General features: G+C 35.8%; 3 protein-coding genes across 3 annotated transcripts; all 3 read left to right on the top strand.

The window, feature by feature from the left end:
* The first annotated feature begins 925 nt into the window (after positions 1-925).
* On the top strand, positions 926-1,996 carry LOC149741210 (large ribosomal subunit protein bL28m-like). The gene has a single exon (XM_089883484.1). It carries the CDS (start codon positions 978-980, stop codon positions 1,833-1,835), a length of 858 nt encoding a protein of 285 aa, XP_089739610.1. The 5' UTR covers positions 926-977; the 3' UTR covers positions 1,836-1,996.
* Positions 1,929-3,226, top strand: LOC149741209 (surfeit locus protein 1-like). Its single transcript, XM_089883060.1, has one exon. It carries the CDS (start codon positions 1,929-1,931, stop codon positions 2,889-2,891), a length of 963 nt encoding a protein of 320 aa, XP_089739186.1. The 3' UTR covers positions 2,892-3,226.
* LOC149741208 (acyl-protein thioesterase 1-like) lies at positions 3,212-8,498 on the top strand. The gene is made up of 10 exons (XM_089883825.1): positions 3,212-3,358; positions 3,778-3,868; positions 4,551-4,582; positions 4,904-4,969; positions 5,723-5,770; positions 6,131-6,201; positions 6,594-6,670; positions 7,132-7,233; positions 7,687-7,875; positions 8,335-8,498. The coding sequence occupies exons 2-10, from the start codon at positions 3,812-3,814 to the stop codon at positions 8,377-8,379; spliced, it is 687 nt and encodes a 228-aa protein (XP_089739951.1). The 5' UTR covers positions 3,212-3,358; positions 3,778-3,811; the 3' UTR covers positions 8,380-8,498.
* The last annotated feature ends 4,525 nt before the right edge of the window (positions 8,499-13,023 follow it).

The raw sequence follows: 13,023 nt of genomic DNA, 5'->3' as shown, positions 1-13,023 counted from the left end.
TAACTGAGTATAGTGGGGTGGGGAAAGATGGGACACTTTTTTATTCTATTTTCTCGGCCCAATTGTTAATAAACAAAGAACACTCAAAGATTTATATAACCTTTCCATAGACTGTTGTTATTTCTTAAAAACACGATCAGGCTATTTATATCGTATGTGCTAAAGGTGTCCTATCTAACCCCACAAAACTGTATATGTAACGAGAACGTTTATTCAGACACTGGTGTAATGTAGAAATACTTAACGAGACAGTTACAATATATCGAGGGGCTTTGTTATTTAAAAGTACGTTATTTACAATTTTTCCATCGCAAAACGGTAAGTAAAATCATAACCACGGTATGTTTCGCATCACTGGAAAAGAGCGAAAATGGTCTTTAAAGTTTCTGTTCAGTACATTACTTAGTATTCGAATAACTTTGTTTACAATATTATAAACATGTTGGTAAAATGTGGAAGATATTTTACGATTTTAGACCAACTGTATTGTCTATACAAGGTGTATGTGCCTGACTATATTAGTTGACAGAAGTTTGGTAAACTGTTAAATACTCTATAGATGACCTGTGTTATATTTGTGCCGAATCCGGCAATGGTTTCCGCATCTTTTGCAACTACAATATAGGATAGCGATTAGCGCCGGTAAAAACGTATTAGTTGGTTAGGACGTGGTCGGTATATAAGAAGTAGTGCTTATGAAAACCCCATACGTGTTTTGCTGACCACTGGTGCTAGTGAAGAATTCTCCCCCCACCTTATTTGCTGACCACTAACTAACTACTAAAACTAACCTCTAGAACCGGCCGCGCTTTCTCCTAAAGTCCTAACTACTAAACTTTCCACCAGCCTATTCTGCTATGTTCCCGAGGATTCTTCACTAGTGCCCGATTCTTTACTAACGCCATAGTAGATAGTACGCTCATTAAATTAGTATCTGTACTTTGTAGATTTCTGGTTTAGGATTCTTGCATTTCAGCATGCCAAGAATTCCTCTGCCGTTGCATAAAATACCATTGCCTGGGTACAAGCCTGGGAGATCTAGTTGGACTCATAAGCTGCCAAGAAACTCATATTTGTTTGACCCTGCTGTGAAATACCCAATTTATTCAAAGTTACCGGAAAAATGGCGGGAAGATTATGAAGAACCAAAGCCAATGTTGTATCAGAAGATTGAAACAGGAACTAAAAGGCCACAGGCTTCAGGACTATGGGTAAAAAGTAAAAACGGCGAACCTCAAAGAGTTGCGAATATACCTTTGCAAGTAAGGTACCCTCCTGAATCACGAGAAGGGTTATGGGGTGGGGAGGGGATAGTTTGGGGGTTTAAATACGCCCGCGGGAAAAAGATGTCAAGAAAATACTATAAAGTGTGGAAACCCCAACTGTTTACGAGAACTTTGTACAGTGAGATTTTGGATAAAAAGTTTAAAACAACAGTTACTGGATTGACTCTTGACTTGATTGACGAAGCTTATGGATTTGATTTTTTTATTCTTAACACCTCGCCTACGGTTCTACAGGAGTTTGGTTCAAAACTGAAAAGAGAAATGTTGCTTTGTTTAGCAGATAAAGACAATCTATTTCCTAACAATCCTATTAAACAAGAAGAGATTCTCAAAAAATATGGAAAATATATTATGGATAAAGAAGAGGCAAGTTGGGTTGGATTAACTTTAAAAGAAGCTTTGGAAAAACAAATGAAAATCGAACTTGAAAATAGAAAGCCAGTTCCTTTGCTGGAAAAATATACAGAACAGTTGAAAGAACAACTTAAGTTGTCACAAACTGTAGTATCTGAAGATGCTGCGTTGCATCTACATAGTGCTAAGAAATAGTCAAAATCAAACCATTTTAAAATTATTATTTTTATCAAATTGTATAAAGTCGATCTGTGGTAAATTTAATTGGCTTTGGGTAAAATTAATTGAATGTCATGTCAAGTTTTTTTTTGCTGCTATGTGCCAATGTCTATGACATGCTTATTATGTTACAGGAATGCTAACAACTATTGTGTAAATAAATTTAAAGTAAAAATGTTTAGACAGAAAATATATGCCATGCTTGTTTTTGCCAACAAAGCTTCCACAACAACAAAGGGTTCGTTTTCCAACTCGGCTAAAAATCTTCAGTCAATAAATCCACGACAATATTCTAAAAATAGAACCCAAGATCCAACAGGAAAGTGGCTAATGCTCGCATTCCCTGCTAGTGCCTTTGGGTTGGGGGTTTGGCAATGGAGAAGAAAGGCTTGGAAAAGTAATTTAATTAAAGAACTGGAACAAAAAACCACAGCAGAGCCCATTCTGTTTCCCACTGACTTAAGCGAGCTTCAGAATTTGGAATATCGTCCGTTAATTGTCCGTGGTACATTCGATCACTCAAAGGAATTATACATTGAGCCAAGATCTTTGATTGACAGGTCAAAAAATAAACCAATTGATGCGGGGTCCATGATGTCTATACAGAACAAGAACATGGGTGTGTTGGTAATCACACCATTCCATGTTACAGACCATGATATAACAATCTTAGTTAACAGAGGATTTGTACCAAAGGAGCAAAAAAATCCAAAGGCAAGAATGTCAGGGCAAATAGAGGAGGAAATCGAAATAGTTGGCTTGCTTCGACATAATGAAAAACGACCACCTTTGTCTCCAAAAAACAACCCCGTTCGTAACCACTGGTTTTATAAAGACCTTGATCAAATGGGTTCCTTAACTGGGGCTGAACCCATATTACTAGATGCTGTGTTTGAATCCTCAGTACCTGGTGGTCCCATAGGAGGCCAAACCCGTGTCAGTTTGAGAGATGAACATTTATCTTACATGATAACTTGGTTTTCTTTATCTGCTATCACATCGTATATGTGGTACATGAGGTTTCTCAAATAATGATTTTTTCCATAATTTGTTTATGCATAATATAGGCCTATCGTTGCTATTTTATTCAAGGAAAGTGCATTACATTTTTCAAATATAGGCGCCAAACCTGGGGTGGCAGGGTGGACAGGCCTACCCTAAAGTTTCCTGCACTGCATTAATCAGTAAACATCAGAACCAATAGGTTAAAGTAGATAGAAATGTGTATCGAACTATCCTTGTGTCCTCTGGCATAAAAGGATTGGTGCCTATGAATGCATATATGCTAAATAAGTAAAATTATCATTGCAAAAATGAACAACTATATTATGTTGCTACATTTAAACACTCTAAATATCCTTTTTAGATTTTCATGTCATTTTTGCTGGTATATTTTGCATTTTAATCATTGTGAAGTTTCAACCTCAAACTGTGGCCAAAATAGTTTTGTTCACTTGTTTGTTCGCTGCACTGTTGGCATATTTCTATCACTTCTACATGTGAGTATGTGGCAGGAATTATTCCTGTTGTGCGTCTATTTTTTGGGCGTGTAAAGCCCAAGAACACATACACCCACAATGGTAGCAGCAACAAGCCTTCAACCCATTACGTATTGGTATAATAACACAACACAACACTTACAGTTACAATAAATTTTTAAAGTCCAGCATTAACAGGCCAGAGACTGAAACTATGAATTAAATTCATGGTTGTTGTAAAAATTTTACAGTGAATATTAACTAGTTATGAATCTTGCGTTGTGTTTTATGTTCTTGTAAACTTGAGTAAAGTCATTAAGTCACGCCTGTTTCAAACACAAAAGTCACCCCTGGTATTGATATGGTTTACTTATGTGTATTATTATTTTAAAATGGGCCATGACAACCAACAATAATTGGTAATTATAATTTAAACGCAGTATAACACACGAAGCTGGGGGCCTGGATACGAAAATGTCGGTTTCACCACAATTCTTTCTTCATAATTCAAGAGTACCAGCTACTGCCTCAGTGAGTTGATCATACTGCTGTGTATGGAATATATAATGCATAAACATTAATATTTAAACATTGGGCGCTCGTTCTTCAACGACCAATGATATAGAAACAATAGCATGATTATTGCAGTTTTTTTGAACTGTGGTTTGTTCCCTTTTTAGTGCATTGTAACTTTAAGGGTTATAACATATGGATGATATGATCATTGCATTGTATGCGTTATGGCTTACAAAATACTTATGTGTGGTAGATGTAGTCAAATGGGTATATATATTTTATTTAACACATCTTTTCTTTGAGCCTTGATATTTGTACGTTGAATGTAGATGTAGTTGTACAGATAAGTAATCTACAGTCAGTGGTTGATTATGTTTTTACTAGAAACAATTTGTATATAGTAGGGTGGGGTAAGAAGAAACACTTTTAGCACATAATATCCAAATATCCCAAAAGTGTTTTAAACAATTAACAACGGTCTATGGGAGTCATGAGGATGCGATTTTGTAATTATTTGAATGTTCTTTGTTTACTACCAAATTGTACAAGAAAATAGAATGAAAGGGTGTCCCATCTTCCCCCACCCTACTATATATGTCGCAATACCTCCAGTAATCATAATTTTACAACAATGTAAATATTATTATTATTTCATTGCAACATTTATTGATTGTTATATTATGTTTATCCCACACAGGTTATATTTCTACATGGACTAGGAGACACTGGGTATGGTTGAACATATTGATAATTTATTCCAGCGTCTGTAATACATTTAAGTGCTAATAGAAAACCAAAATTATTCTTTTTATAAAATTTCAATCTTGACGTTGTTTATCTTCATGTTCAAGAGCTTTGCATTATTTTGCATTTTTTTGTACAAACAAACGTTTAAAAATGACTTCCTTAACATACATTACAAGGCCTATCCCCATGCTTAGGGACTCCCCTATATAACATTAAACTGCATTAACTACTGTTTTATATACATACCTGTATCTACTGTTTCATTATGTTTTATATATAATTTATATATACATACTTCCATAGGGCTGGTTGGTACCATGGATTTGATGAATTAAGGAAGAATCACGTACGATATATCTTCCCTAACGCGTATGTTGGTTATTTAAAATAACTAGAACTTTATAAAGTAATATAATATATATAACTAAATAGTCCAAACATAATATAAGATAAGGTGTTTAGATTAATAGTTGTGACTTGGCTGCAATGATTAGTAAATTGGCACAACCACCATTATTTGTGGTTAATAAATATGTCTCTATTGACACAACATAGTTTTTATATAACTTCTAATATAACATAAGTTTAATTTCTTGAATAAAAATTGTATATAAAAATTGGTCGCATGCTTTTTATAATCCTTTTCATATTAAACCTGTATAAACCTGCACTTATAATTTAGTACACATCATGGCTAGTTTATAATTCATAAAACACATTGTAATTGTAATTTTATTTAGCCCACTCATTCCCATTTTAAACCTGTACAAACCGACACTTATAAATGTCATAGCTAATTTATAATTTATAAAACACATTGTAATCTACATAATGTATTCTTAATGTATTTATTGAACTGATAAAGTACTAGATACAGACATAGTCATTATAAAGAACAGTTTTATTGAATATTTTTACATTATGTCATAGGCGCCAAACTTTTTTAAATGCAGGGGAGGCAGGATAGTTAGATATGCATTCCTGTGAAACAAATTTAACTCATTGGTTGTAATGTTTACTGATTAATGCAGTGCAGGAAATTTGAGGGTGGACTTGCCCACCTTGCCACCCCAGGTTTGGTGCCTTTGCATCATGTGTTTATAACCTTATGTTTATATACAGGCCATCGATCTCTGTCACAATGAATGGAGGATTTGTAATGCCAGCATGGTAAGTAACATTGTGGGTCCCGCAGCATGGCTTGCCATGGGTCCTAAGATTTAGGCCAGAATTGTCCCATTACCCCAATTATTATATTATAATGCTAATATAAAAATTAAGGGGTAATGGACAATTCTAGCTTAAGTCCCATTTTTAATACTCCGTAGTAGTAAATAAATTACATTGTCAACATTTAAACCTGGAAAATGTGTCAGTTCTGGCCCCGGGGTGCCTTGCTATAGGATCACACCCTTGTAGAAAATGGTATTTACTATTTTGGTCTCGTCTACATGAATTAGGTTTCATTTAACCAATCACAACTAATTACTGTAAATAATATTTCTTACAAATGTGACCCAATGTTTGAAGGTATGACCTGAAAGGCTTGGGACCGAATACGGTGGAAGATAAGAAAGGAATTGAAGCATCCGCTGCTAAAAGTAAGGTCATGTTACTTCATTAATCTGAACATGTTCCACTCCCGTTGGTAGCAGGGCTCTAATTTCCTATGATTTGTAAATTTGATTAGCAGCTGCTATTTAATATTGTCTTAAAGTTGAAATGCAAGATATTGAATTAAAACTAGTTTTTATTTAGTAACAGTAAGGCTGTTTCTTGTGTGGATAAGATGTTTAGGCTCTTGCATTGTAACTGATTGGTATCGGGTTCAATCTCAGTGCTGATACTTATACTTATTGGCGTATGTGTTCCAAACCAAGTGGTCAGAAAATGTGCTGCCTATATTGTCGATCAATCATATATAAGATAATATATGGGCCATGATCCATTGGGAGACATTGCAGTAATATTTAACAGATTTTTCTTTTTTTAGTTCGTGAGATTATCAAGACAGAAATGGATGAACACAACATACCAAGCAATAGAATTATGTTGGGAGGATTTTCCATGGTAAGTCTTGTTTATTTAAAGCATATAACGTAAGCAGTGGCGTAGCCAGGGGGGGTTTAGGGTGTCGCGGCCCCCCTTCCTCCTTTTAAACTCCCAAAAAATTAATTAAAACCTATATTTTTAAAAAATATTTTTGAAATTTTTTTGATTAAAACCTCCCCTAATTTTTTTGCTTGCTGTGCCACTGAACATAAGCATTAACAAAGTCCTTTGAAAATATATGACTCGCATGCCATAGAAACCTAAATGCCTGTAGCTTCGCGGCACATTAACGCTACGACTTTTGAGTATACAAACGTCTGTAGCTGATTGTACATGCCATGGTGATGTTAAAGTATGTGTTACATAATTTCTATCAAAACATAATTGTCTATGGAAAATATCTTGCATTTTCGTTTTAACAATTTTTCAATCTTTTCTACCGTAATGATTAGGATACAAATAAAATATTCTCATTCCAGGGTGGGGCCTTAGCATTATACACAGCTTTGACACACCCACAGCAACTTGGAGGTGTGATAGCACTTAGTTCATACTTACCACTGCATAAAGCATTTGCCACTGTAAGTAGAAAAAAAAAAGTAAAAAAAATCATAAATTCATAAAAAAAATCATATATTTTTTTTAACAAATTTTGCATTACAGTTGTTGTAAAAATTATTTTCAATGTGCTTCTTGTTTTTTGTTATGCCATGTTTTATGACATTTTTAATATTTCTATAAATACTGTACCATACAAATACAAGATTTCTGCCTATAATGGTTAAAACATATTATAATTAACATTATTATAGTAAAGTGCATGTCGCTTTCTTTTTATTGTAGTGTATTTATATGGGTGAGGTCCTTGAGGACCTAGGATTTAGGGCTAGGCCAGATTTGCCCATTACCTCAACACTCTATTGTAGTGTGTACATCAATTTTACATCCCTTTAAACAATAATTTTATATCTCAATTTGCTCTACTTTATTTTTCTCTTTTCTGTACATTTTATTCCATATGTTACACAACACAGGGTGAAGGGGGAATAAGTCTAACTGCACAGAAGTGCCCAATATTCCAAGCCCATGGCACATCAGACCCCATGTTACCATTCCAGTTTGGCCAGATGAGCAACATGCTGTTACAGAATGCAAGAAAGGATCTCAATCTCACCACTGAGTTTAAACCTTATCAAGGCATGGGACACCAGTCATGTGACGAGGTATGTTGTTTGGTTTGTTGGATATATAATGCTATGCATTGTATGCAAGCCAGGTATGTTATGTTCACTGTCCAGTTTCAAGCTATAACATAGATGTTCTTACACAGTTTAAGTTACAACATTCTAGTTATACACTAAGTTTCTTCTTATACACCAGAAACACATAGTATATTCATACAACTCATGCTCGCTGTCGAGTTACAACATGGGTGTCTTCTTATACACCAGACACACACGGTGTATCCATACACCTCATGCTCACTGTTGAGTTATAACATGGGAGTTTTTATTGACCAGACACACATAGTATATTCATACACCTCATCTTTACTGACGAGTTATAACATGGGTGTTTTACACATATATTGTGTGTTGGTGGTAATATGACAACCGTGATCTAACCCACATTTGGGATACAACGTGTTGATAGAAAACTAACACACCCTTGTTACCTTGCAGGAAATGGATGATGTCAAAACCTTTATAGATAAATGTTTGCAATAGCCAACCACTGTGTTGGACTGGTGATTTAATGGAGTGATTTTAACCAATATTCAGTTGCAATCTGGATCACGTTGTGGCCTTATATGTATTTGACAACTTCGAAAACAGCTTGATCAAAACATGCGTGTTATTTACGTGGCAGGGAATTGATTTTGTTGATAGTAAAATCAAAGCAGTATGTATGATATAGAAAGCTTGCGTATCTTTTTTCAAGCAAGTCTGATTTCGTTAACCATATATACGAATTTAGCACGCTCACGCGATATTCTGGTAATTCAAAGCCGACATAAACGGACTACTGGTTTCAGGCCAGTCGTTTGGTATTCTGTTATATATAATCACCCACAAAGTAAATACTTGGTAACTGGAAAGCGGGCACGAGATGTAGGAACACCCGTGTTATAACCACTGTCATTTTCCGGCCACGCGGATGAAAGCAAGTTTTTTCATACATTTATAATTGAGATCGTGCAGCGATCCAGGACAAGTTTAACAATAGTAAATTCGTATCGCTGAACAAAAACGTACTTCGATCAAATATAGCCTCAGCAGCGTTGCTGTTTACTTCCAAACCGGTCACAGCAATGGTTGAATTCATGAGTTCTTCTTGCATGGAGGTTTGCAGAGGCAATGAACGGTGCAAGTCCACCAGCCGCACGAGGAACGGGCTCTTGACAAACTAGGGAGATAGAAGTATGGTTGAATAAGTTAAGTGGCAGTGGCGAGCGGTTAACCAATCCTGTAATAACACATGACACTGAAGGGTCAATTGGCACGTAGCTATGATAGAGAAATTGTCAGTGATATATTGCTGTGTGGTGTAGACTCAGGAGAGTTTTTATGCAGAAAGTAGTTTGTGTAGTTGTAAAATAACAACGCAAATATATTTCAACCAATTTTCTGTATGTTTTACCAGTTATTTAGGCTTTGCCAGATGTAATAGCTAAAGTTAGCTTTCTGACATGTATTGAAGATAAGGTAAGAGGTTTTGATCAATCGAAAGTTCTATAACGCTGATTGGTATCGTGCATATTATACAGTGGGGTGGGGGAAGATGGGACACCTTTTGACTCTATTTTCTTATCCCATTTAATAGTAAACAAGAAACGTTCAAAGATTTATAAACCTATGTCCTCATGACTCTTGTAGACCGTTGTTAATTGTTTAAAACACGATCAGGATATTTGGATATTATGTGCTAAAGGTGTCCCTTCTTCTCCCACCCTACTATATCATTTTGTCTTACTGTTTGCACGCACGTAACGTGCCCCTTTAGATGTTAATTCGTAGGTGTTATGGCTATGAATTGCAACGTAAGCATGCGTAACTATATGCATGCTCTCACTGCTGTGTTGTTGGTACTATAGCAGTTTAGAAAGATATCCCCAGGAAATGTGAGTATGCATTGTGAACAAGTGTAACATTTCAACTATGTTTTTGATGTAAAGCGACTTGTGTATTTTGCCAAAATAAGCGTACCTTTCAACACACATTGCTAGCGTAATAAACGCACGAACGATTTTTGTTAAGTTTAACAACAAGTTGAGATTAGCTATAGGCGTACTACAGGTTTTAAATATTGTGTGCCTCACTAATGAAACAAGTATCGGTAAAATAAACTTTGACCAAAGTCCGCTTAATCAATGACCATTCCATGTGATGAAGTGTTCCTGGTGACTTAAATGAATAAATGTCACTTGTTTATCCTCGTGTGCTGGGGAAACTTTGGAAGTTATAAATTCGAGTAGAGAAAGATGGAACACGTTTTTATTCTATTTCTCGTCCCATTTGGTAGTAAACAAAGAAGACTTAAAGAGTTATAAACCGTATCCTCACGACTTCCATAGACCGTTGTTAGTTCTTTAAAACACGATCAAAATATTTAGATATTTGTGCTGAAGGCGTCCCGTCTTCCCCTACCATATATTTTAAATAAACAAATGTTCCTTGTTTGCTGAGGAAACTTTAGAAATTATAGCACGGGTGTCCTCGAGCACGCTTACGGGTTTTTCTATTTGGTTGGCAATTTGGGAAACCAAGTAATGACCATAACTGCCTTGAACCAATTGCCTGTTTGCCTTTTGTAGTAATCCGGACTGACATAAATAATTAACTACAACTTACACAGCATTGTATAATATAGGCTACGTTTGTAATTTTACTGTTAGTGTACCACAATACTAGGTGTGTAAGGTAGTACACAATGTAGAACATAGCACTGCATTGCCGCGGTGTATATGTTTCTACATGGCTGTTTCCCCCCTTGTAAACAAATCACTTCCCCATTTAACAACACGTTGGCGAGAATTCCAATTATATGAAAGACAGCAACCTGTACGCCTGACAGCTGAAATGTTGGTTTAGTTTCAACACCGTCGATGACGTGGCGCTTGGACAGGGAGTTCTCGTCGTAACCCGAGGATACCGGGATCGAGGCGCGATGGTGATAAGTTTGTAGGCGTGTACGTTTTTTTATAAGAAAAGTAGTGTTCCATCTCAGTGGTCAGTAGTTTGCTGTCTAAATAGCAGTCAAATGCAGAATAAAATAATTACCCACAAAGTTGCAATACTTCACAAAGTTGCAATACTACAAAGAATTATGAAACCGTATCTTCACGACTTCCATATACAGTTATTAATTGTTTAAAACACGATCTGGCTATATTTAAATATTATGTGCTAAAGGTGTCCCGCCTCTCCCCTTTCTGCTATACCGTGACCTGTATTGTATCATCGTAACCGGATGCCTTGACATTCAAGATAATGTGATTATAAGACGCTGCAAGCGTGATTCAACACGCGGCAAGGTAAAGAAACAACGTTTTCAATGATTATTTTTGCTTTTGAATTTGTGCGCGCTCAGCGCTTGCGTTTGTGTTGAACAGGTAGTAGCCTATAGTAGGGTAAAAGCAATGTATTGGCGTATAGTAATCAGCACAAGTTAAAATGAGCAAAGTTTATAAACCAGTGCACTTTAAAGTCAGTGTCCATATACTTTAAGTAACTTGCTTTCTGTATTTATTAAGTTTTAGGCTGCTATGCGTCCAACTTCGGATATTTATATATGCATAGATGTTACGTCTCAATGCATACGAATGACGTTGCCAAAAAATGACGTCTAACGTTCAAAATTATAAATATGCGACTTATGTGCGTGTGTGTGTGTGGCCAAACCCATACATTGGCTTATTATACATTTACTCTCATGTTAAAAGACAGGTGGTAAAATCGCAGTATACGATTCCTTTTAAGACCGTTTGTATAGTCATGCATTTGTATTTCACGTTACGGTCAACTTGTTTTTGTGTCGCTGTACGTGAGGGTTTTGCGTAAGCTCGGCATGGTGGAAATAGCACGAGTTATTCGTTTTTTTTTGTTTTGTAAAAAAGTACAAGCCGTACCTAAATCAGTATACGTATTTTGTTTGAATTAGTTGCAAGTTGCTATTTAACGTTTTGTGGAATATCTATATACTACCTGAGCTACAGTTTAATGATAGCCTAACAGTTTAGTTAGACAGAATGTTAAATGTTGGCACTTAAAGTTAAATAAAGTTACATGGGTATACTAACTCGTATAAGCGAGCAAGAGGTGTATGAAACAGAACACCCACGTTTTAACGATTGCCGATGCCCCCCCACGCGAGGATAAATAAGTTACATTCATACAACAACGGTGTAATGTATTTAAGCGTATATAAGAGATCGAATTACGCCGACACCTTGTGCTCTTACTCGTAGGTTATTCGACTAAATAGTTGCTATATGTGAATAAACTTGTTGCAGTATGGCTCTAGTAGGCCGTGTATGATCTATAGTTTTATTAATTGTCTAGCTTTAGTGAGCTAATTTTCAGGACTAAGTTTCCCAATCATTTTTATAGCTTACCAAAAAAATAACTTTCACAGTCAGTTTCTAAAAAACAAATTTCACAATTAGTTTCAAAAAAATGACTGTCACAATCAAGTGGTTTGTGTCCAACCAGCCAACCATTCAAGCAAGTAAAATCAGACGCGCCCGGCTGTGGTGGCTGCGAGGCTATGATCTTTATAACGTCAATCGTTTCGGCAGTTAAGAGTGCAATTAACGGTTTAACATTATGTTACTTCTGCTACCAGGCATAATGTAAATATTCCTCTTCGACGGCTTACCTGGCATGAAAAAACATATAAGCGCATTTTTGACGTTTAACAAGGTATTACTCTGTAACAATGATTTTCGAAACAAAATCGACCTGTTGAAAGAACGTGCCCTATATTTAGTCTTTGTTTATCCTTTACACGAAACTGCATTTTCGCGCCACGAAAGCTGAGTTTTTATGTTGGTTTTTGAAGGTTTACAAAAACAACAATTCACACGTAATGAGGCAAAAACGCAATAATGGACATGGTGGTAGGGTAATGTTTATTATTAAATATCAACTTGTAAGGGACATTATTTTGATGTTGTTTTGACATGTCAGGATACGGTTATAAAATTCTGTAAATAAATCCTTGTTTGCTACCAAACAAAACGATAATAAACAGTAAAAACATGGACCATCTTACCCCTGTCTGCTATAGAATAGGGTAGGGGAAGATGGGACGCCTTTTTATTTTATTTTTTCGTCCCATTTGGATGTACACAAAGAAAATTCAAAGAAATA

Source organism: Ciona robusta, chromosome 1, assembly GCF_009617815.1.
Source record: "Ciona robusta chromosome 1, ASM961781v2".
In the NCBI taxonomy this organism is placed as follows: Eukaryota; Metazoa; Chordata; class Ascidiacea; order Phlebobranchia; family Cionidae; genus Ciona; species Ciona robusta.
The sequence above is the reverse complement of the archived record's forward strand: the minus strand, read 5'-3'. Positions and strand labels throughout refer to the sequence as shown.

Coding starts and splice junctions, on each gene's coding strand:
- LOC149741210 (XM_089883484.1), top strand. CDS start 978: ATGCCAAGAATTCCTCTGCCGTTGCATAAAATACCATTGCCTGGGTAC.
- LOC149741209 (XM_089883060.1), top strand. CDS start 1,929: ATGTCATGTCAAGTTTTTTTTTGCTGCTATGTGCCAATGTCTATGACA.
- LOC149741208 (XM_089883825.1), top strand. CDS start 3,812: ATGTCGGTTTCACCACAATTCTTTCTTCATAATTCAAGAGTACCAGCT. Junction 3,869..4,550: donor GAGTACCAGCTACTGCCTCA/GTGAGTTGATCA, acceptor TATCCCACACAG/GTTATATTTCTACATGGACT. Junction 4,970..5,722: donor CGATATATCTTCCCTAACGC/GTATGTTGGTTA, acceptor GTTTATATACAG/GCCATCGATCTCTGTCACAA.